We start from the raw sequence: 23970 nt of genomic DNA on the forward strand, positions 1-23970 counted from the left end.
GCTGTGGATGGATTCAGGAAGCAGCAGAACTTCAGTCACAGACACTTCCTGATGCCACAGAAAATAATAATAATAATAATATCTAATAAATATTAGATAATAAATCAGATCAGTAAAATGGTGAAATGAAAGCAATGTTGTTTCTGTGATGTCCCACAGCGGTGCTAATACTGTAGTACTGTAATACTGTAGTGCTGTAATACTGTAGTACTGTAATACTGTAAGATAATACTGTATACATGAACTGAATGTTGCTCCTTCTGTCTATCGTGACATGAATGTATCTGACTCCGGCTTTAATGCTCTTCTACTTTAGTGTGAGCTCGGGTCTGTTTTACTTTCTGTTCCAGCATTTTGCTCAGGAAGGCGCGTCACCGAGACACGTGATCCGGAAGCAGCTGCGTGGCAGAGAGCTGCTGATCGGTTTGATAACAAGCCCCGACACCACCTATGCCGCTCAATCTTTACACGTTAATAACTCCATCTGCAAATCTGTTGACAAAATGCTCTATAGTTTTTTATGGAGAAATAAAACTCATTATGTTCGGAAATCTGTAGTGTTAAATTCATACGGAAAAGGTGGATTACATTTCATAGATTTCAGCTCTCTCAACAACACCTTCAAGATAAATTGGATAAAACAATACCTCAAAAATCCCACTTCCATCTGGAACTTCATTTCTCATCACATCTTCTCACAGCTGGGTGGTCTGAAATTTGTTCTGCTCTGCAATTACAACATCCAAAAGATCCCAATCAAACTGTCTGACTTCCATCAACAGGCTTTATTGGCGTGGGCTCTGCTGTATAAACATAATTTTTCTCCGCAAAGATGTTACATTTGGAACAATTCCAATATTGTTTATAAAAACAAGTCATTATTTTACAGTACATGGTTTAACAATGATGTTCTACTTCTCAGTCAGCTCTTTAACAAGAACGGTTCATTATACAGTTACTCCCATCATCAAGATTCCCATCAGTCCAAAAGAATATGCTATAGTATTTGATGCAATACCTTCTGTTCTTCGTATGCAATTTAAATCCAACACTCTCTCTCCACCCCTCATACTGTCAAATCTAGACCCAACCCAGCTCCCCTTGGGCAAAATCTGTTTTTCCTCTTATAAAGGCTCCAACTCTAAAATCAGATCACTGTTTCAGGCAGCTCGGGTCTCCTCCCCCTCTGCGACCTTCTACTGGAATACATTTTCCCCTGATGTTGACTGGGAAAAAGTTTGGTCTCTACCACAAAAGTTTCTTTTAACAAACAAAACCAAAGAAGTTTCCTTTAAACTGCTCCACAGGTTTTACCCAGTGAAAGTGTTTCTAAACAAGTTTAATCAAGACATAGATGTAAACTGTTCATTTTGTGAGTTACACCCTGAAACCGTCTCACACTTATTTTGTTCTTGTGAATTCACTTATAAATTTTGGAAAGATGTTAACACATTTGTTAATAAGAATATTTATCAAAATATTTGTTTATTTTATCACAATATTATTTTTGGATATTTCAATAGTAAAAACCACTTATTCTATTTATTCTTTATTTTATTTATTTTACTTCTTCTACACTTTTCTTTCTTGTTTTAATTGTAAGTTGCTGTATAATATATGTAAGTTCGTGTCTATAACTATATCGTTGCTATTGTCCAAATAAAGAGCAGCACCGCCATTTTAACGCGGACCGAGGATCACGTGACTTTTATCTCCGTTAAAAACTGCATAAACTCTTTTTAATCACTGTCCTCACTACAGACTCAATAACGTTTGATACAGATATCGTTCTCAGCTTGCGTTTTGATTAGAAGCTGAACCTAATTTGAATCGGATCCTCAGCTGTGACAGCAGACAGAAACACTCCGCATTTCTTCGATAAAATACTATTTGTTACAGTTCATTTAAAAAACAGTGTAACAACCTCACTCTCTCCAAGAGACGTGTTTAGGAACAAAGGAGGAAGACAGGTGATCAGGATGCAGAGGTCAGGACGAGACTCCGGGAAACTGCTGGAGACTCTGATCGCGATGCACGGCTGAGCCTGAGGGAGGCAGTAATGCGGCACCGAGGATGCTGAGTGTGCGCAAACAGAGGAGAAGAAGAGGAACAGCTGATCGCGCTGAGCGGAAGCAGAAGCTGACGGTGACTGGGCTTTAGAGTTACTGTAGCTGAGCTGTCATCGGTCACTAAAGCGGAGCCTCAGGAGCCAACTTGCAGAGATGCTTTGGTTTGAGGGTTCGATTCCTGATGCCATCAACTCGGCCAAACACCGCAGTCTGGTCTTTGTCGTCGTCATCACAGGTACCAGCAGCTCTGAGCTAGCCTTAGCCGCTTAGGCTCGGAAGCCATTGTAGCTGTTAGCCAGCTAGCATAGCTAAGGTGTTCGGAAAGAAATCGTCATACATGTTGGAGCAAAACTAGCACCGAAAGCAAGAACACAGAGCTGTAGTAAGGCGGATATGAGGTGCAGTGTGATGCTGTTTGACAGCCGCAGCTCCCCGCAGGCCGGCGGGACGCTGCAGTCGTTCACACCTGAACACACTCGTCCAGGTAAGGTCACGTGTCACTGTCTGAGCTGGCCATTGTTACACGATAGTGAGACAAGATCATCCCTGTGTTCAGTAGGAAAGCAGCGCTTTTATGGAAGCAGGTCACTGTAATATGTAAAATAAGGAAATGATGGAGGACATGCAGGCAGCAGATTTCAGCCTCTCCAAGAACTCAGCTGCCCTTTAAATAACTTCCTGCTAAAGTGAAGCCACTACCACCGGGAGCAGCAGCTTGCAGCCCTGGGACTGATGTCTCGACCCCAGTGTATGCATTCAAGATCAAAGGTCACACACAGTGACATGCAGCTCCCATTTGGTGTTTCCTGGTGAAAATCAGAGGTTTGATCCTCCGTCAGTCTGCATCTCTGTGATGCATCCGTGCAGGAGTGACGCTCACACTGCACACACAGACATTTTGCACTTGTTTTGGGATTTGATCAGTGAAGCTGAACACCTGACCACGTGTCTCATCAGTGTTCTGTCTCTCTGTCCTCAGGGGAAGATGAACAGTCAGCACAGCTGATGTCCAGCTGGGAGGACGACAGGGTCTCAGAGGCAGCGCAGAAATGCTGCGTGGCCATCAAAGTGGAGGCCAAGAGGTAGTGATGCATTAAATGGATGAACTCAGATTTAAAAAGTGACCTGCATGGATTCAAGATTTGTCTGTTAAATTCAGCAGCGGCTGCATAAGTCATACACAATCTGACAACATGAAAATAATATGAAATGTGATCTGTGTTGTGATCTGTGATGGACATCGTTTTGCTGCAGCGTCTCCTTACTGAATCAGTTGTGCACCTCTCTGTCCATTCATGTAAGGAGGAGCGCCGTCACAGCTGGAGTTCAGCATAACATTTTTACCCACTGTGCCACCAGCCTGTGTGTAATTTAATTACTTTACTACCTTAATCTGTACGATGTATAATGTTATCTATTAGTTTGATTTATACACTGCTCAGAAAAATGAAGGAGCATCAGTCAGTAACCCTCTGTGATACTGATGAGGTCAGTCAGTATGGGGGAGGGGGGGGGTGTTCATCAGTTTCAGCTGCTTTGGTGTTCATCAAGTTACCAACAGGTGCACTAGAGGGGCAACAATGAGACACCCCCACACACAGGAATGGTTTACAGGTGGAGATCAATCACATTTTTCCCTCCTCATCTTTTCTGAATGGTTTTCACTAGTTCTGCATTTGGTTAGGGTCAGAGTCACTGCTGGTAGCATGAGGTCATACCTGGACCCTGCAGAGGCTGCACAGGTAGTCCAACTCCTCCAGGATGGCACATCAATACGTGCCATTGTCAGAAGGTTTGCTGTGTCTCCCAGCACAGTCTCAGAGCATGGAGGAGACTCCAGGAGACAGACAGTTACTCTAGGAGAGCTGGACAGGAGAAGGTCCTTAACCCATCAGCAGGACCGGGATCTGCTCCTTTGTGCAGGAGGACCTGGATGACCTCTGCAGAGCTACAACATGACCTCCAGCAGCCACTGGACCTGCTGATTCTGGTGAGTCAGTGATGGCATATCCATGGAGGGACACACAGACCCCTACAGGCAACGGCACCCTGACTGCCATCAGGTATCAGGATGAAATCCTTAGACCTGTCAGACCATACGCTGGTGCAGTGGCTCCTGGGTTCTTCCTGGTGGTTCCTGGAGGGTGAAGGAAGTGATACCACTGACTGGCCCCCACACTGATCTAAATCCAACAGAACACCTCTGGGACATTATGTCTCGGTCCATCTGACGCCACCAGGTTGCATCTCAGACTGTCCAGGAGCACAGTGATGGTCTGGTCCAGATCTGGGAGGAGGTCCTCCAGGACACCATCTGTCATCTCATCAGGAGCCCTGATGCTGTCAGGCTGTATAGAAGCACATGGAGGCCACACTAACTACTGAGGACCACTTCAAGATGCTGCAATGAAATCTCATTAAAATGTTCCAGCTGCTGCATCTTTTTTGGTTTCTGATCCTGTGGTGGTGTACAGAGGCAAAGCTACAAAAACTGTCACTGTCCAAAGACTGATGGACCTAACTGTATCTGTTCATCCACACACTCCAATGCAGTGATGGTGGCAGACTAACAGCAATATTCAGCTGTGGAGGTGGCCCGCGAGCCGAGATGTTGAAGAACACTTTTTGAGCATTTTTGTTTTATCTTCTAAATCTATATGAGGAAAAAATAGTAATGAAAACATTTAAAGCAGTGTTGTTAGTGCTGTGTCCATCTTTACTCACCCTGCAGGCATTACTGCTGGCAGCCAAGTTTGTGGATAATCTGCTAAATTGAAAGATGCAGCAGTTTATCTGCATGCAGACAGCTTTCATTATTATTATTATTATTATGCCATAACTCAAGGCGGAGCTGCATCCGCTGACAGTCTGACAGAAGGACTTCCAGAGCTTTGGATGGTGATGACCTGCTGCTGTCACTGCTGTTAGTGTGCACTTTCAGACTGGGGCACAAATGTTAAAAGATGTTCCACTTATTGTTTCATTTGTGAGTTTTTTTTTGCCTGTTATGTGAACCTGACCTGGAACAATGAGTCAGGTAAGAAAGCACTGATTAAGAGAGCTTTCATAATTAAGGTTTAATAAATGATGTTTGGTTGTGGTGTTCAGGGTGACCCTGAGGGCAGGGTTGTTATTGTTTTACATCTGTTACATGATCTGAGTTTTGAAGTGATTGTGATCACAGTCATGTGATCTAATGTGATGTAACACGTGTGTACAGTGATGTTAATATGAAACGTTTCTTCTCCCCACAGTGACACGTGTGCACAGTTCTCCCAGATTTGTATCCTTTGGCTGTAAACGGTGTTTCTTATTTGAGGTTGGAGCTGATGCAGGCGTCGGGGTGCTGCCTCCAGGCTGCTGGGGCTTCTTCACACACTTGAATACAATACTGTGAAAAAATGTTGACGGGCCTGGAAGTGTGCGGTAGATGCAGTGATTTATTGGAACACTTGCAGTCCTGGCAGTCAGCCTGTTTGTACACTGCTTCAGTAATGCTGAGGTCCCGGCTCTGGGGAGCTCCACTGTTATCCTGCACCCGGAGGGGGGGTGGGGGGGTGTTCTTGGTAGGATTGTTCAGAATATTACAGCAAAATTACAAAGTATGAGTCATACCAAATTTGCACAAAAGATGTCCAGTGACCTCTAAATCCTCTAATCAGATTCCTCTGATATTCGGTACACAGTGGTGGAGGCCCAAGAACACGTACCCAACCAAACACTGGATCCAATCCAGAGTGTGGATTTAAGACGGGGAAGCAACATTTAACACGTCTTTGGTTGTGGCTCAGCTGAACACAGACAGACTTTGGAGCATGTTCAGGAAGCCCGGACAACTGCTGCTCAAGACCACTTTAAAAAATTAGACACAAGTGTGGCTCCTTGGAAACAAAATCTAAAGAAATGAGGGGCTGCTCAAGACTTTTGCACAGTACAGTTCAAGTATTAAATGTAAATTGAGTCAACAGATGTTGGTAACCCAGTTTTCTTGGTTCTAAATTGTAGTATTGCAGTATCGTGTATTAATGAGGTTTGAATTCTGCTCTTGGTGTTGTGTTTCAAAGGTAATCATGAGTAATGGTGAGAGTGTGAGTCTGCCAGCAGCTCCTGAGCTAACATTAGAGCTGAGTCAGTCTGTGCTGCTGCAGGTCTGACTGTTTTAACCGTCACACCATCGTTTCTATGGATGTGCAGTAAAACTGCTGCACCCTAAAGAGGCGGAGCTTCTCAGCATTTTGATTATTAATGATCTTTCACGTCTTTATGCTCAGAGTTATAGAAATGAAACCTTTTTTATGCACTGCAGTATGTGCTGTTTAAACAGTTGGAACACGGAGTTCATGTTACTCATGTCAGTGCTTGAAGCATGTTCCTTAACAAGCCCCCCTACCCCACCACCACCCCCCTCCTCCTAAAGATCCAGTGGTGTGCATACCCTCTAGCTTCTTCATTGGAGAGAACGGGATTCCTCTGGAGGTCATCGCTGGAAGTGTGTCCGCTGAAGAACTGATAAAGAGAATCCACAGAGTTAATCGGGTACGCAGTGAGTCGATTATGTGCACTTTAATTTACAACTAACTCCAAGGTAGTGTTAGGCACCTGTGATGTCATTACTTTGATGACAGTCCTATTGATAAATATTTAGTGAAAGCAAGCGTGTGCAGAGGTGGAGCACGTGATAAATTTCATAGCCCTGCTTCACTGCAGCCAGTGTGAGGTTTGTGCCACACCTGCCTGCAACGAACCGTTTAATCCATCAGCACGCACAAGCTCTTTAACCAGACATTTTTATTTTTTTCCATGAACTTTTCACAAGGAACAAATCTGAATTTATTTTTGATTGAGATGCCAGATTACAGCTGTTCACTGAAGAGAAAACTTCATTTTACTGGTTGAATGTTAATACCTGATTGGCCTGATGTCCAGTGAGCCGGCTCACATATATTATTTTTAGTTTGATGGACGTTTCTGACAGATGTTGAAATGTGTTTGTTTTTCTCTCCCTGCTTCCTGATAGATGCATACTGAAGAGATGGGGAGTGGGACGGTGCTGCTAGAGGCAGCCGAGCCTGTGGAGACCAGCACAGGAGCAGCTGCAGCTTCAGCAGTGCCTGTTGGATCGTCTGCAGCAGCCACAGAGCCTGCAGCAGCAGCACCAGAAAAAGCACGAGGTGAGTGCACCTGCATCATAGTTCTCGTCTTGGTGGATGAAATTTGGAGGTTTGTTGTTTGACCACCTGGCAGTAAAACAATAGGTCGCAAACATGCCACAGAAGCAAGTACAGCCTACATTTGGGGTATACCCAGGTACTTGTGGCCGTCCTGTGTGTCTCACCTAAACTGTCTTTGCAACACTTGCAGTCTGAAGGACATCCTGATGTAGATCCTGGTGAGCTGGAGCAGGGAGTTGATGTGTTGTTCACTCCTGTTGTACAGGTTGTTGTATCAGTCTGAATCTACATCAGCAGCTGCTCTGAGGGACCTTAGGGGGTCGAGGCCTGGGCTGAACAGCAGTGGGAACAGTGCATCACCTTGTGGTATATTTGCCTTGTTGACCTTGCAGTGGGCCTCCAGTGTTGTCTTCCACTGAGATCCTCATGAATGGTGTTAGCGCACTGTTAGCCTTGTACAGTGCAGAGCTCTCCAGCATCCACGTGTGGGCACTAAGAGGCGGGGTTTCTTGTCCTCGGTCTGGGCAGCGCTCAGGCTGCTCTGCCTGGTCGTAGAGTCCTGGTGTCCTGCTCTATCATCCGGGATCTGGTCTGCTGTTATTCTCAGTGCCTTTCTGAGCTCCACTGGTGCCTGAGAGGAACTTCCATGTTGTGGAGAGTTAGGTAATTGGCTGGTAGTTTGATGGTGTTGTAGCCTTGTGGGGATCCTTCATGATCAGGATTGTTCTGCCAGGCCAGGAAAGTGCCTGCTGTCTGCAGCCCTCTTATTTGTGTTCCCCTGAGCTGCTTCAGACTGGACGCATGGATGATGTCAGTCCTGGGCCCACATGTCTGCAGATGGACCATAAATCATATTTAAGGATTACCACATCCGGATTACCGGTACTTTAACTGGGATGCTGTAAAATATCCTTAATTATGTGAAGTTTGATATTAACAATAAATAACAATAAACATTAAACAATATACAAACCAAGACGATACAAAGATCACCTCAGTCAGGAAAGACGTATCTGCAGATGCCTTTGAATTAGTCTTCCCTAAAGCCAGTGCTGCTCTGTACTGCAGGAGATACACAACTGCACAACCACAGAGGACACAAGTCAGAGAGAACGCTGGCTGCTGCAGCTGCTGTTAGGGTTTGAAACATGGACGTGTTGAGCCGACAAACAAAATTCTGTGGCAGATAGAAATTTTGGTGACTGTTAAGTTCTCATGCTGACATGAAACAGGCGTGAGGTAACATCAGTCACAGGGGGATGATGAAATGAAGAGAAGATACAAAAATCAAAAGAATTGGGATTTATAATCTTTTAAAAACAGATATTAATAATTTCTGTTCCGACGATGTTCATTCAGATTGCCCCCCTCGAGGAGGGGAGAGGGTGCATACAGACCTGTACTACACTGCTGAAAGAAGCTGAGTTCAGCATCAGTCAGTATCCCTCTGTGATTTTGATGAGGCCAGTCAGTGTCGGGGGGGTTGTTCATCAGTTTCAGCTGCTTTGGTGTTCATCAAATTACCAACAGGTGCACTAGAGGGGCAACAATGAGACACCCCCCCCAAACAGGAATGGTTTCACAGGTGGAGGACACTCTCTGTTTCCCTCCTCATCTTTTCTGTTTCTCACTGGTTCTGCATTTGGTTAGGGTCAGAGTCACTGCTGGTAGCATGAGGTCATACCTGGACCCTGCAGAGGCTGCACAGGTAGTCCAACTCCTCCAGGATGGCACATCAATACGTGCCATTGTCAGAAGGTTTGCTGTGTCTCCCAGCACAGTCTCAGAGCATGGAGGAGAGTCCAGGAGACAGTTACTGTAGCAGAGCTTACCTCTGAACAGCCGGCCCCAGTGCTGTCCAGCTCTTCTGTTTCTCTGCTGTATCTTTTCAGCCCAATGACCAGAGCTGTGAGCCTTTGTCAGGTTCTAGAGCCACAGTTATGACATCTGTTTGTAGTTCTTATCAATCCAGGACCTGCCCCATGATGCCCTGTTATCCTTCTAGCCATCCCAGGGCTTCCAGCCTTGTGTTCTTATGCACATATGCCCAAGTGTTTGTAGGATTACTGGAGCTGTGGTTGTTTCTGTGATACTGGCAGAGGGGATGGTGAGTAGAGCTGTTTATATCATCTGCAAGCATCTCCTCTAGGTGAGGCTTAACAACAGTGTGAAATATCACAACATTTCCCCTTTACACTCTGACTCTGTAAAGGCTCTCAGACCACTCTTAGCAGTTAAACTCAGCCAAGTTTCAGTGACGTATCTTTTTAAAGCTGGCTGAGACAAACTGAAGGTCAGAAATGGTCCCTGTTATGCCCACTAGCTACAGAGGTCTTGGTCCGTGGTCATTCTTTGGTTGGATGGGAAAACAATGGAGGCTCTATAGACTGTGTTCATGCTGACGAGGTGGACCTCAGTGCTTTCCTTCTGTCTTTCTGCACAGCGTCTCTGTCAGACCCAGAGAACGCATCTTCAGACCCTGCAGCTCAGTGTGAAGAAAACCTGGACGCTAAGGTGGAAAGGTGGGTACACACACACACACACACACACACACACACACACACACACACACACACACACACACACACACACACACACTTGTGTTAAGTAGTTAGTGATCATCTCTGTGGAAGTCACATGGCAGGAGCTTTTACAACAGCTGCAGGTCGTTTTGTGATCAAGTCTCACCTTCAGTAATTACTGAAGATGTGGACTAAAACAGCGTTTGTGTCTGAGTGTAGCTTTGTGAGTGTATCCAGTAACATTTGTCTCTGTATTAAGGTATGAACAGATGGATCTGATCCAAGCCTCCTGTGCCAGAGCTCCATCTGTACCTCACATGTAACCAGAAGCTCACCACCATGTTTAATTTGAATTGATTTGGGCATTCAGTGACAGACTTATGATGGACAAAAATCAGAATAAAGAGGATAGGTCCTGGATGGATACAGTAGCAGCTGTTGGGACATTTCTCTACTGAATTGTGTTGTTGTATCATGTTATGTCTTTGTCAGGTTGACCAAGAAACTGGAGGAGAGACGAGAGCAAAGAAAGAGAGGAGAAGAAGAGGTAAGAACATGAAACTCTGTTTATCCACAGATCTCAGCATCTTAGCAGCGAGCATCTGAAGATGAAGGCACAGGTTTGCTCATGTGTCCTATATGCAGAGGCCATCCAGCCTTTCTGTACTGGTGCTTATATAAAGTGATGAGTGTGGCATCTGTGAGACATTGACTCAAATGACTGATCCTAGCATAGCCTAATTATCTATGTGGGTGGTGTTGCAAACACTAAGGCAGTAGTCAGACCACGACCTGAACATCACTTGGGACGGTGCAGGTGAGCTCCAAAGGATGCTCACCTGCACTTAAAGGATACTATACTTTGTGACAGTAAGAGGCAGGGATCAGCTGTCCCCTTATTGACTTCATCACTGCGTGTGTGGATTCGTACTCCAGCGTCTTGGACTGCAGTTTGCATGTTCCTAGTTCTTGGAAGGAAAGAATGAGACAGGAAGGGCTGGAAAGCAGCAGCGAGTGTGGGGAATGTCGACGTGTTCTTCTGTTAATTTGCACCATTAATTTGGATGGATTAAAAAAATGGCAAAATCTACTCGCTTTAGCCTAGCTTTGGTTCATCCAGTGATGACACTGCAAGTTGATCGATGCAGGCATCATTGAGCACCTGAGTGGGCTCAGCAGCTTTGCACAGCCAGCACTGTGTAACAGGAGGTTCTTGTTTTGGAGAACAAGGAGCCAGCCCTTTGCTTACTCTGTGCAAAGATGATGCATTTACTGTCTTGATGAAAAAGAAAGCCCTTTATGCTTCCATGCTACCATTATTGCTCCTATCTTCAGGACTGAGGTATCGCTCCAGCACCCACCTTCCCGGGAGCTTTAAGTTTTAATATTTAGATAGAACCGATTGGTAACGGCTGCCTCAGGGTGCTCCAGCAGCTGGAAGAATGCAGCCAAAACACTGGAGTGAGAAAATGAGTGGTAAACGAACTCGGAGCTGGAGCCTTTTAACTGAAGCTGCTCATTTTGAGGGGTCTGCTGGATGGAGATCAGAGGCTTCCATCATTAGGTGCTTCCAGCTTCCATCAGCTTGTTTTTACAGCTTCACGTTCCCTGGGACGGGGACTGACCTTTGATGGCTGATTGTTTTGGAGCGTTCTTATTAATCATACAGTTGAAGCTCTGAGGAGTTGGGTGTGAACTGTAATGTCTCTTTGAATATGACCTACCTGTGTTTTGTCTCTGATTCAGAATGAGATCAGAAAGGAGATGGAGCGGCGGAAGGTGGGGAAGGACATGCTGGACTTCAAGAGGAAACAGGAAGAGGAGAAAACCAAGCGACTCCTGGAGGAGAGAAACAGGGAGAAGGCAGAGGAGAAGGCCGCCAGGGAACGGGTCAAACAGCAGATCGCTATGGTAACCTCATCGCTCTTTCCTCCTCCCTTAACCCTTTAACGTCAGGCGGAAGCGCCGTTTCCTGTCCTCACTAACCGCAAACAGCTGTAGACGTAGCGTATCGCCGGCGAGTCGGCCGATCGCAGGGACTTTAATCAGCTGTATTTTTACCGTAACTCCGCGGCCGCTTGTCCTGTCGGGAAAATTCGGTTCCTGAAAGCTCAGAAAATGCACTTCACAGCCATAAAGCTGTATTACAGTATTTGCTGCTGGAAATCTGCCATAGTTATTGGGTTAATGTGGAAGACTCACTATCAGAGCACAATGATTATTAACAGGCTCCTGCTCACACCGTCAGACACAGACCAGCATTCAGACTGAACTTTATCGTCACATCACACATTTACAAAAGTAAAACGTGTGTGAGAAACGTTTTGCAGCGGTGACAGTAAAATAAACACAGTAAGACTGTAGTTAGATTTGTACAAACATAAATGGAGCAGGTTGTCGTTGGGGTGGAGAGTGCCGTGGATCCGTTGGGCTCGGGCGGTGCATCAGTGCTCATGTATGTCCTGCAGGGAGGGAAACTCACCTGCCACGACGGGCTCTACCCCCTCACTGCTCTCTGAGGAGCGTCGCCTTCCTCTGTGGTGCAGCTTTGGTCCAGCAGCACAGCAGGATGCTCCCAGTGGAGCTGCTGCAGAAAGACCTGACAATGCTGGGGCTTCACACTGAGGTTCTTCAGCTGCTGGAGGTTGTACAGGTGGTGTTGGACCTTCATCAACGCCTTATGAGTGTGTGGACCATTTGAGGTCCTGTGATGGTCACGCAAAGAAACATAAACTTGGTGACCTGCTCAGCTGGGGTTCTGTTGATGTAAATGTGGGCATGCTCGCTCTTTACCCACCTGAAATCCTGTAATATGTATGATACAGTACCACACCAAAGTGTGCGTGTGTGTGTGTATGTGTCATTTTATTTATACAGCACCAAATCACAACAGTCACCTCACGGCGCTTTGTATTGTGGGTAAAGACCCTCCAATAATACAGAGAAAACCCAACAGTCTAAACGACCCCCTATGAGCAGCACTTGGTGACAGTGGGAAGGAAAAACTCCCTTTAACAGGAAGAAACCTCCAGCAGAACCAGGCTCAGGGAGGGGGGGTCATCTGCTGGGACCCGTTGGGGGTGTTTGAGCTCCCATACCACGAACAGCTACAGAAAATCTCCTATAATACCTGCATTTATATTTATTCTCCTTGTGTCACAGTATGTTTTTAATTATTGAGTTCTTTTTGTATTTTTTTATTTAATTGGTGGCTGTAACACAGTAATTTTCCAGTTTTGGGGAAAAGTAGATATTTATACTTCTGATTACTCTCAGGAATGAATGGTGACTGCAGCTCTGTGTTTCAGGACCGAGCTGACAGAGCAGCCCGCTACGCCAAGACCCAGGAGGACGAAAAGGCTGCGAAGCTGGTGCTGCTGCAGGCCCGGCAGGCAGAGCAGGAGGCCAGGAAGGAGGCATTAGTCAGAGAGAGGAGGTAAAAGGACCAGCTACATTAAGGAGTACTATACAGAGATCAGACACAGCTTTGAATCAGCTGACAGGAGAAGTGAACAAACTCCCCACATCCCAACTAGAGCCTATAAGATTATGGATATTTGGTCAGTATGAGCTGATATTTCTCCCTTTCAGACACATGAAGAGAAACAGATCTCCGTAACATGTATCTGTAGTTATTTATGCCTCCATACTAACACAATAATCTCTGTAAATAATCTTGTCACAAGTCATGGATGAACGGCTATGCCAGGGGTAGGGAACTCCAGGCCTTGAGAGCCGGTGTCCTGCAGGTTTTAGATGTGTCCCTGATCCAGCACACCTGACTCAAATGACTGAATTACCTCCTCAGTCTGCAGTCAAGTTCTCCAGAGTCCTGCTAATGACTTCTATATGTGATTCAGGTGTGTTGAAGCAGAGACACATCTAAAACCTGCAGGACACCGGCCCTCGAGGCCTGGAGTTCCCTACCCCTGGGCTATGCTCTACCTGACTCTGCTCAGCCTGCATGAGTATCCGGTGCTGGCTCCTGGTCCTCATCATTAAAGGAAGCTCTCAGAGCTGATGGGCCACAGCACGCCGTCTTAGATGGGTGGTTTTAGTGTCCTGGCTGATACATGTGTATGCTTCAGAGGCCACTGCTGCAGAAAAGTTGTTTTAAGCCAGGATCATACGAATACCTTTGTTAGTCCCACAATGGGGAAATTACATCCTCCAAATTATACAGTTTTACTGTTTACACACGAGTCAGAATGAAAGCTGTCAGTGTTGTTAGCATGATTTTAAAAGCTGCTAAAACGGCCGTCTGCTGAGTTGAACTGTTAAAACCAATAATCTAATAAAGAAGCATCTACATGTACAGTGGTGATGTCCGTGGGCTGCAGCTGTTTGGATGGCAGTCCTGTGACTCCAGAGAGAGGCACACATGTAGATCAGAGTCTGTGTTTTAAATATTGGGCTTCACATATCTGTCAGTCATTTGGTTAACATGCGTAGGTGCCAGCACAGGCTGGTGTGTGCTGGTCATGTTATGATGCCCCCCCCCCTCCCTCTGTCTCATCAGCACCATAGCAAGGATACAGTTCCGCCTCCCGGACGGCTCCTCCTTCACCAACCAGTTCTCCTCACAGAGCAGACTGCAGGAGGCTCGGGACTTTGCTGCTCAGGTCTGTCCACATCTTCTCTGCTCCTGTTACTTACACCACCTGTGAGGTGATCTCCAGGATTTCAGCAGATGCTATTAGTTCTTTAAAGTCCCAAACTGGTAAATCTCAACTACTCCAGGATTGGAAGTGTGTCCCTTTCAGCTGTGTTGTGTAATGTGTGTTTGGGTGCACAGCAGGATGTTCACTTGTAGCATTAGAATGATTTCTGCTTGCTGACTTGTAGCCTGAATATCAAGTGAAGCTACTCACTGAACTTCCTGGCTTTTCATTTCTGAAGTGCACAGATTGCATTTTGTCCGCCTCCACAGCTGAATATTTCTGTTAGTCTGCCACCATCAAGTGGGACCCTTAGGTGCTTATGAATGTTTGGATTGGAGTGTGTACATGATCAGATACAGTTAGGTCCATCGGTTTTTGGTAGCTTTGCCTCTGTACACCACCACAGGATTATAAACCAGGAAGTGCAGACTGTAAGCTGTAACTGAAGAGATTTAAAATGAATTGGAAAAACTAATCTCATTTTTTGCAGTGTATTAAAACTATTTTTAATAATCAAGGACTGCCTGACGTCTAACGCCAAATGCAGTTTCCCCCCCTCTGTCAGGCCTTTACTGCAGCCACCTTCTATTGCTGCTTCTCTGTGGGTCTGTCTGGGATTTTGGAATGTAAATATAAATAAATAAATAAATATAAATTTTTTATACACACACACACACACACACACACAGGAAAAATGCATGCTTTAGTGGGCTAAGGTTAGGGGACTGACTAGGCCATTGAAGCGTTCTTTGCCTTGAGAAACTCGTGTTGCTTTTGCAGGACACTTTGAGTTTTTATGTTTTTTTCCCATCTGCTTTGCAGCTTTTGGCTGAATCTGAGCTGTAGTTCTTCTTCTGTTCTAATAAAAATGTAGCGTTACTGCAGGTTTCTGGGCTTCATGCTTTGAGCCCAGTTAGGAGCCTGATCAGTCCACATCAGACAGCCACATCTTTCAGTAATCTGAGGACCACGCAGCACTGTTCATCCAGAGTCACTGTAAAATATTTGTTGCTGATCTCGTCTCAGGAAGTCGGCAACCGCTATGGCAACTTTTCCCTTGCAACCATGTTCCCTCGGCGGGAGTTCAGCAGTGAAGACATGAACAAGACTCTGCTAGAACTGGAACTGGCTCCGAGTGCTTCCATCGTGCTTTTGCCAGTAAGTAGATCAGAGCGAGTGTTCCCCTTCAGCCCAGACCACAAACATGTTCTGTTTGATTCAGCTGTACCATCAATGGGCCAGTATCAGTATAGAAAGAAGCATGTAGTAAATAAAGGACCAGAAGTGTTGATGACACTTCCTGGTCCTTTGCCTTCAATGCCCTTTGACCTCATATGAAGTCAGTGCACAGGTTTCCTTGGATTTTGCTAAACCTCAAAAGAAAAAAGACAAGTTTTCTAAATAAAAACAGATTTCAACAAGACCAAACTTTACAGTACTGTGCAAAAGTCTTGAGCCACTCCTCATTTCCTGTGTGTTTTACTTCCATGAGGTGAGACTTTGTAACCTTTTAAAGTGGTCTTAAGCAGTAGTTCTCCAGGCTTTCTGAAGATCTTTGAGTTTTTATTTGGACGTGGGCTGCTTTTTCACCTGTTTTCACTTCACTTCACTCATCTTACCTTTTATTTTTAGGGGTTATAGTACATGTCATAGATGTTAGGAGTCCTCACTCCGGGCCCTAAACCAGAGTCTAACCAGAAGTTCTCCGTTTAGCCGCGTTACTTATTAAAGTACAGCTGTGAAAGCAAATGGCTCAGACAAGGCCAAATACAGTACAGTGAGTGTGTGAGTCTATTTACAAATGCATAAGGCCTAGAAAAACCAAGATCTCTATTAGAAAAACAAAATGAGCCCAGAGGTTTTTGGATGCTGAGGACAGGACCAGAATACTGCTGCTGGAAACGGGCTTTTAACAGGCCAGATGTTGGTGGGAACCAGTCAGCATCGTCGACAGGGATTCAGTCCAATCAGGAGACCTGCAGAGAGGTACTCGTCAGAGCTACAGCAGCTACGCTCTCACAAAACACAAGAAAACTAAACTCGGACAGCCAGGCCATTAACACTGTCACAAAAATGTCATTTCTTCCAATTTCTTTAATCTATGAAAAATGCCAAAGATAACAGTAACGCATAAAGTAGTATTTTTGCAACAAGATGATCCCCAGGGAGCTATTAGCCATAAACTTGGCATGTGTCGGCATGGTGTGCACTGTGTCTTATAAAAATTAGAGGAAACTGGACAGAAGAAGAAATGTCAGGCTCAAAGAACCTACAGCAGGTGAACAGCATGTTAAAGTCATGTCCTAAAGAAGCAGGAAAAACCAGTGGAGGCCTGAGACTGGCCTGAGAGGTGTCTCCTGCTGTTTGCTGAAGCCTCATCAGAAATGGTCTCGGTGGTAGAAGGCCTTCAAGAAGCTGTTCTGAAGGAAGGGAAACGGGGAGAAAAGCAGAGGTCTGCAAATTACACAAGAACTGGACTGAAGATCAGGGGCGTTCAGATCTGTTGGTTGTGATAAGCCTGCCTCCTCGAAGCAAACGCACAAAGTGTGTGATTGGACGAAGGAGATGACTGCACGTCAGTGTGTGAGCAGATTCCTGCCTGTTAAAGTCCAGGGAGAGAGGCTGTGGCATTAGAAGTGCTCAGACCTGGATACCGTATTTCTGCCTATGTTTGCACTTGTTTCAATAAATTGCTGCACCTATCGCCCAGCAAAGAAATGAAGGCTGACACAAGACTTTTGCACAGTACAGTAAATGAATCAAAAATAATGGAGGATTGTGTGAATAAAAATGAGAGCAGTTTATGAGCCATCTGCTGAAGTTGTTGGCATATGTGACAGGAGGTTCAATGAGAACTTCTGGTTGCTGCTTGAAGCCAGAGAACAATCCAGCAGCACGCAGGAGTAATGTGTGTACTGCAAAATATTCAATATGATGGTTTTTGTTTTTCATTTCTGTCTGTCCACTTTCTTTTGAACTGTTTGACTTCCCTGGATTGATGTTGACCTAAAGCTTAGACTTGGTGCTTGAAGGAATTTAATAACATGAGTGTGTGCTGCTTAAGCCTTTTAGGTTTCTGCGTGTTTGTTTATCAAACAGGAATGACACAAACAACAAAATAAGGAGTCCAATTATTAAATTTGATTAAGCCATTTCAAACAGTTTTACAGATTAATCTGGGTCAGACTGCATCTCATCCCCGTGTGGGATGACATGAAGTGCCAGCACATTCTAATTCAGCTCACAGTTTCATAAAGTCACAGCTTATCAATCTTGGTTACATCATATACAAACCAATATGTGGAAGACAGAGCATTTCAACAGCAGGGTGACCTCGAAGTCTCCATTTCTATCATTGTGTAGTCTCCATCAGTGTGGTTCATTGCAGAGTCAGAACACAAAGTTCATGATGACACTAAACATAAGCTTCTGTTGTTTTAATCAGTTATGTTTATTTTCCAGTCTAAGACAAATTTCTCAGGCAAGTAAATGTACATAAAGTATACATATGGCATATATCATGAATATTCCTTCATACTTCAGCTACTTTGTATCAAATTGGTTGTACTGAAACAAAGTGTAGGAGGAGCCATGAAATTCTTTTAGAATTCACTCTTACAGACTTACTGTAGCACAGCAGCGTGTGGGCAAACAGATGTTCTAAAGGGCCTCCTGTTTGGGCTCTCCCTCTCAGCAGTCCAGCAGGCCTGCAAACACAGTGGTCCAGTCCTCTGGGGGTGGCATTTGGGCAGTTCTGGGCACACTCCTCTACCCTCTGCTGGCTGTATGGAGATTTCTCAGCTCCTTTGTGTTTGCACCGTCACCTCCATCTGCTGCTGCATCTGCCCGGCCCAGAGGTCCCGCTCAGCAGTCCAGCTCTTACAACAACTCATCAGCCTCCAGCAAAGCAAAGAGGTGAGGGCCGCAGCCATCGATTATTTTAGTAATCCAGTATTCTATCGATCATTCCATTGAGTAATTAGATGAGAAATACTTTTCTTATTAATGAGCAATAATAGATATTCAAGAGAAAAAACAATGAACTGCTCATTGCTTTCCATTTTAGAAACATCTGTCCAACAAAACTGAAGACTTTCATTGTATTTACAGGCCATATTAAAATATGATTTTTTAAAGAAAACCTTTTCTTAAATGCAAAAAAACAGGGTACAGTACTGTGAAATATAAACTAAGGCATTTAGACAGTCTGACACAATGTTTCCACCCAGCAGACGGCAGCCGTCCTGAAACCTGCAGCAGCAGGGGCGAGTCTGCAGGGTCTGAGTTCCTCTGCACATTTTAACTTCCGTAGCTCTGCTGCAGATTTTCTCTGTGAAATAATCAGCGTGGATGGTTTAATGGTGGTTACAGGAGCAAGCACTGCTGCTGCTTTGGATGCTAGAAAAATGTTTCCTTCGCTCCACCTGAGCTCGCCGTCTCAGTACAGGCTCCGCCTCTTTATGCTTGCTGATCCACATTAAACTGTGACTTTTGAGAAAATGACTCAAAATATTTGTGTCTGTAATGCTGGATTTGTCATTTTTTTGTAATTTGTAAATAACGTTTTGTGCGTAACTTCAGGTACTTGTAAATGTGTGTACAAATACAAATATTAAGAAATTACGAATACAAAATAAAAGTACACACACAAATCTGATAATTACAAATTCAAAAAGGTTCCTACGCATACAAACCGTGAAATACAAGTACATAAATCACCTGATACGCACGGACAAAACAACAGTACCTGAAGTTATACACAAAATGTTATTACAAAAATTACAAATCCAGCATTACAGACAGATATTTTGAGTCAATTTTCTCTCCATAGCTGGGCCTGTGTGTGCTTAATGTTGTAACAATAATAGCTAAAATTCTCAGCCCAGCGAACACAACGTGCGCGCGCACACACACATACACACACACACACAGGTGTAGAGCGCAGTGGCGGTGTGGAAAAACATGTTGGTGATCCACTGTGTGTTTAAAGGGTCGTTGATCCGTGTCAGTGACGGAGAACTTTAATGCTGCGCTTACCTGGAGACACCTGAGCCGCAGAGTTTCAACGAAGCTGCAAATTTGTGTGGAGGATTTTTTTTATAATCTACTCTGCAGTCTTCACACAGTGTAGAAGCTCACACACACGCTCAGAACTGAACCTTAGTTTGTGTATACAGTGCATTCAAAATATGCTTCACATGCAGCCATAGTGCTCCTAAAAGGTAATGAATGCACAATGTTTGGTTTCTGTCCGTTGATCCAGAGTTCACGTTCTGAACGTGCTCACTGTGTTCTGGTTCCTTCCAGGGAAAATCTGTCCAAGCACACGTTGGAAAACCGTCCCAAGGACTTCAAGAAAGACGGTAAAATCTGCAGGCTCCGGACTCAGGAGGACAGCGAGGATGACAACAACACTTGGAATGGGAACTCCACCCAGCAGATGTAGTGTGTTCAGTAGCAGCAGCTTCTCCTTCCTCTCGCTGTCCTGCTGTGAATTAGTTCAGTCTGACCAGTTCAAGGTTTCTGCTGCACGTAGATACATTTTTCTTTTTCTCTTACTGTGTTCAGGCCCCTGCAGCTTGGGTAGCTCAGTAATAATCCACAGAAACTCCTTTGGGCTTAATCTGTGTTTTTGTGTTAATTTTGACATGATTCTGTCTCCTAAACGAGGCGCAGGTTGAAACCCTGTGACTGTGAAAGGCTACACCAGCACTCCCTCTTTCGGTCACAGCTAGGTGATCACTGAGTCTGTGAGATGGGTTTAAACCGGTACTAACTTTGGGAGAAATGACAGGAAAGAGTCGACCTGAAGCTCTTGTAATCTGAGCCCAGCTTTATGTTATCTTTTTGAGGCACTGCATTTTTGAAGTCTTTGAAACGCGGGTTCTAATTATCCATAACTCATCGAGGATCATTAACAGTGGAATGAAGGTGTTTATAGGAATGGCAGAGGACTGCATGTGTGCCGCTGAGCTCGGCTCGGCAGCGTGTGGTGGGACTCGTTGGCGGTGGGTGGCTGTTGTAGTTCTTTTCATTCAACAATAAAAATCGAAGCAGCTTGTTTCTAAAAAAATAAAAACTAAACTTAAACTGTGTCTTAGTGGTTTGTTAACACCTTCCCTCACATGAATGAACAGGCCATGATGACGTTGGCTCAGCAGACCTGCAGTGGCCGACCTTTAAGAACCCTTAGCGAGCCGAGCCCTGCACCACGGAGCGAGTTCAGCCGGGAATCTCTGGGATCTGGATTCTCTGACAGTGGCGATCAGGATAAACGCTCACAGGAAGCTGATTATCAACTCGCCAAGTTAACCCATGGATCCCCCATACAGTCATATGAAAGGGGCGGGCAGCATCTGACCAGTCGTAAAGGCCGGTTCACGGGTCATTTTTTTCTGTAATGTCTAAAATTTTATTTGTAAAGAAATCCATGAAGTCACTACTAGTTAAAGTGAAAGGAATACTCGGCTCTACAGAGCTCTGACTCTTTGTCAGCCTGGCTACAGTGCTGAAAACAAACCTGGGGTTGTTCTTATTTTCTTCAATTAATGATGAATAGCAAGATGTCCTAGCTTTACGGAGGGCTTTTTTATAGAGCAACAAACTCTTTTTCCAGGCTAAATGAGCATCATTTAGTGAGACACCATTCCCTCTCCAGCTTTCGGGTTATCTGCTTTAAGCTGTGCATTTGTGAATTATACCACGGAGTCAGGCACTTCTGATTTGAAGCTTTCCTTTTCAAAGGAGCCACAGTATCCAAAGTTATACGCAGTGAGGATGTAAAACTATTGACGAGATAATCGACCTCACTGGGAGCAGAGTTTAGGTAGCTGCTCTGCACTGAAGAGCATAATACAGTCACCTTTGTAACCAGTCCCCACAGGGATGTGGAGAAGCATCATCTGATCCTGTGGGTGTGTATGGGGGTCAGTGTGTCCTATTCATCACCTACAGACATCACCAATCATACTTGATTACACACGTCATTCAAAGTTTTGATTGAGTTTTAGAAGAAAATTTCGAGCCTTGCAGCAAATATTTTAGTTTTTGTTCCCATCACACAGAATTAGAGACTGGCCACATCGTCTGCAGTTTGTTTCAACTTTAAAATAAGACTACCTAAATCGCACTAGACTTTAAAAATAACACTTCCTAGAATTCCCCATTCTGTGGTTTTCTCATTGATGTGATTCATGATTACTACTTAATGCAGAAGATGGACTACAAAGCACACATCTTACTTCACCACATCCTGTTGATTTATTGAGGTCATATAAACAAAAAAAAAACTGAGAAATATGACTTCATTACAAAGGTTGGATTTCAAAAAAAAAACAACAGGGCCAGATTTACAAAAGGTTTGTGGCCCTTCTTTTGAGCTACTGGATTTATTATAATTATATATAATAATAGGGCAGCTCGGTGGTTAGCACTGCTGTCTCACAGTTACAATACCATCTGGAAGGTCTGGGTTTGATTCCACCTTGGCCCAGGCCCCTCCCCCTCTCTCTGTGTGGAGTTTGCATGTTCTTCCTGCGTCTGTGTGGGTTTTCTCCAGGTACTCTGGTTTCCTCCCACAGTCCAAAGACATGCACTTACTGGGGTTAGGTTAATTGATCACACTAAATTGCCCATAGGTGTGAATGAGAGTGTGGATGTTGTTTGTCTCTCTGTGTTGGCCCTGTGACAGGCTGGTGACCTGTTCAGGGTGTACCCTGCCTCTTGTCCTATGACAGCTGGGATAGGCTCCAGCCCCCCGCAACGCTGAACATTTAAATCGGAAGTGAATGGATGGATTATTTTTATTTTTATATATATATAATATATATATATATATATATATATATATATATATATATATATATATATATATATATATATATATATATATATATAATATATATATATATATAATGATATATATAATATATAATGCTGTTTCTGTAAAGAAACAGCATTAGTGAAGGTTACAAATGATCTTCTTAGAGCCTCTGACAGTGGACTCATCTCTGTTCTTGTCCTGTTGGACCTCAGTGCAGCTTTTGATACTGTTGACCATAACATTTTATTACAGAGATTAGAGCTTGCTATAGGTATTAAAGGTACTGCACTGCAGTGGTTTGAATCATATTTATCTCATAGACTCCAATTTGTTCATGTAAATGGGGAGTCTTCTTCACACACTAAGGTTAATTATGGAGTTCCACAGGGTTCTGTGCTAGGACCAATTTTATTTACATTATACATGCTTCCCTTAGGCAGTATTATTAGAAAGCACTGCATCAATTTTCATTGTTATGCAGATGATACTCAGCTTTACCTATCAATGAAGCCAGATGACACACATCAATTAGTTAAACTGCAGGAATGTCTTAAAGACATTAAGGCCTGGATGACCTCTAATTTCCTGCTTCTAAATTCAGATCAAACTGAAGTTCTTGTACTCGGCCCCACAAATCTTAGAAACATGGTGTCTAACCAGATACTTACTCTGGATGGCATTACTTTGGCCTCCAGTAACACTGTGAGAAATCTTGGAGTCATTTTTGACCAGGATATGTCCTTCAATGCACATATTAAACAAATATGTAGGACCGCTTTTTTGCATTTGCGCAATATTTCTAAAATTAGAAACATCCTTTCTCAGAGTGATGCTGAAAAGCTCATTCATGCATTTATTACTTCTAGGCTGGATTATTGTAATTCATTATTATCAGGCTGTCCTAAAAGCTCCCTGAAAAGCCTTCAGCTGATCCAAAATGCTGCAGCTAGAGTACTGACAGGGACTAGAAAGAGAGAGCAGATTTCTCCCATATTGGCTTCTCTTCATTGGCTCCCTGTTAAATCTAGAATAGAATTTAAAATTCTTCTCCTCACATACAAGGTCTTGAATAATCAGGCACCATCTTATCTCAAAGACCTCATAGTCCCATATCACCCCAACAGAGCACTTCACTCTCAGACTGCTGGCTTACTTGTGGTTCCTCGGATACTTAAGAGTAGAATGGGAGGCAGAGCCTTCAGCTTTCAGGCGCCTCTTCTGTGGAACCAGCTTCCAGCTTGGATTCAGGAGACAGACACCCTCTCTATTTTTAAGATTAGGCTTAAGACTTTCCTTTTTGATCAAGCTTATAGTTAGGGCTGGATCAGGTGACCCTGAACCATCCCTTAGTTATGCTGCTATAGGCCTAGTCTGCTGGGGGGTTCCCATAATACACTGTTTCTTTTCATTCACCTTATTTACTTTGTTTATACTCCACTCTGCATTTAATCATTAGTTATTATTAATCTCTGTCTCTCTCCCCTCTCAGCAGATGACCCCCCCTCCCTGAGCCTGGTTCTGCTGGAGGTTTCTTCCTGTTAAAGGGAGTTTTTCCTTCCCACTGTCACCAAGTGCTGCTCATAGGGGGTCGTTCTGATTGTTGGGTTTTCTCTGTATTATTGTAGGGTCTTTACCCACAATACAAAGCGCCCTGAGGCGACAGTTTGTTGTGATTTTGCTCTGTGTTCTGCCCAACGCAAAGGTTAAAAAATAGTTCATAATAAT

At 44.2% G+C, this 23970-nt stretch overlaps 1 protein-coding gene across 2 annotated transcripts; it reads left to right on the forward strand.

Annotated features, from left to right (window-relative positions):
* Positions 1-1796: 1796 nt before the first annotated feature.
* Positions 1797-20513, forward strand: ubxn4 (UBX domain protein 4). Of its 2 annotated transcripts, none has more exons than XM_030724459.1 (13): positions 1797-2304; positions 3049-3151; positions 5324-5352; positions 6487-6605; positions 7087-7240; positions 9684-9762; positions 10255-10309; positions 11509-11673; positions 13071-13198; positions 14282-14384; positions 15450-15581; positions 18121-18338; positions 19731-20513. In XM_030724459.1, the coding sequence occupies exons 1-13, from the start codon at positions 2223-2225 to the stop codon at positions 19867-19869; spliced, it is 1506 nt and encodes a 501-aa protein (XP_030580319.1). In that variant the 5' UTR covers positions 1797-2222; the 3' UTR covers positions 19870-20513. The 2 variants fall into 2 exon arrangements, with proteins under 2 accessions (XP_030580319.1, XP_030580318.1); XM_030724458.1 differs by having other exon boundaries at positions 1803-2304; positions 18118-18338.
* The last annotated feature ends 3457 nt before the right edge of the window (positions 20514-23970 follow it).

Source organism: Archocentrus centrarchus, unplaced genomic scaffold (assembly GCF_007364275.1).
Source record: "Archocentrus centrarchus isolate MPI-CPG fArcCen1 unplaced genomic scaffold, fArcCen1 scaffold_36_ctg1, whole genome shotgun sequence".
Taxonomy (NCBI): domain Eukaryota; kingdom Metazoa; phylum Chordata; class Actinopteri; order Cichliformes; family Cichlidae; genus Archocentrus; species Archocentrus centrarchus.

What these genes read in the sequence shown, in the direction of transcription:
- ubxn4 (XM_030724458.1), top strand. Translation starts at nt 2,223, where the DNA reads ATGCTTTGGTTTGAGGGTTCGATTCCTGATGCCATCAACTCGGCCAAA. An exon ending in ATCAAAGTGGAGGCCAAGAG is followed by an intron (nt 3,152 to 5,323) that starts GTAGTGATGCAT and finishes TTCTCCCCACAG; the next exon opens with TGACACGTGTGCACAGTTCT. An exon ending in CTGGACGCTAAGGTGGAAAG is followed by an intron (nt 9,763 to 10,254) that starts GTGGGTACACAC and finishes TGTCTTTGTCAG; the next exon opens with GTTGACCAAGAAACTGGAGG.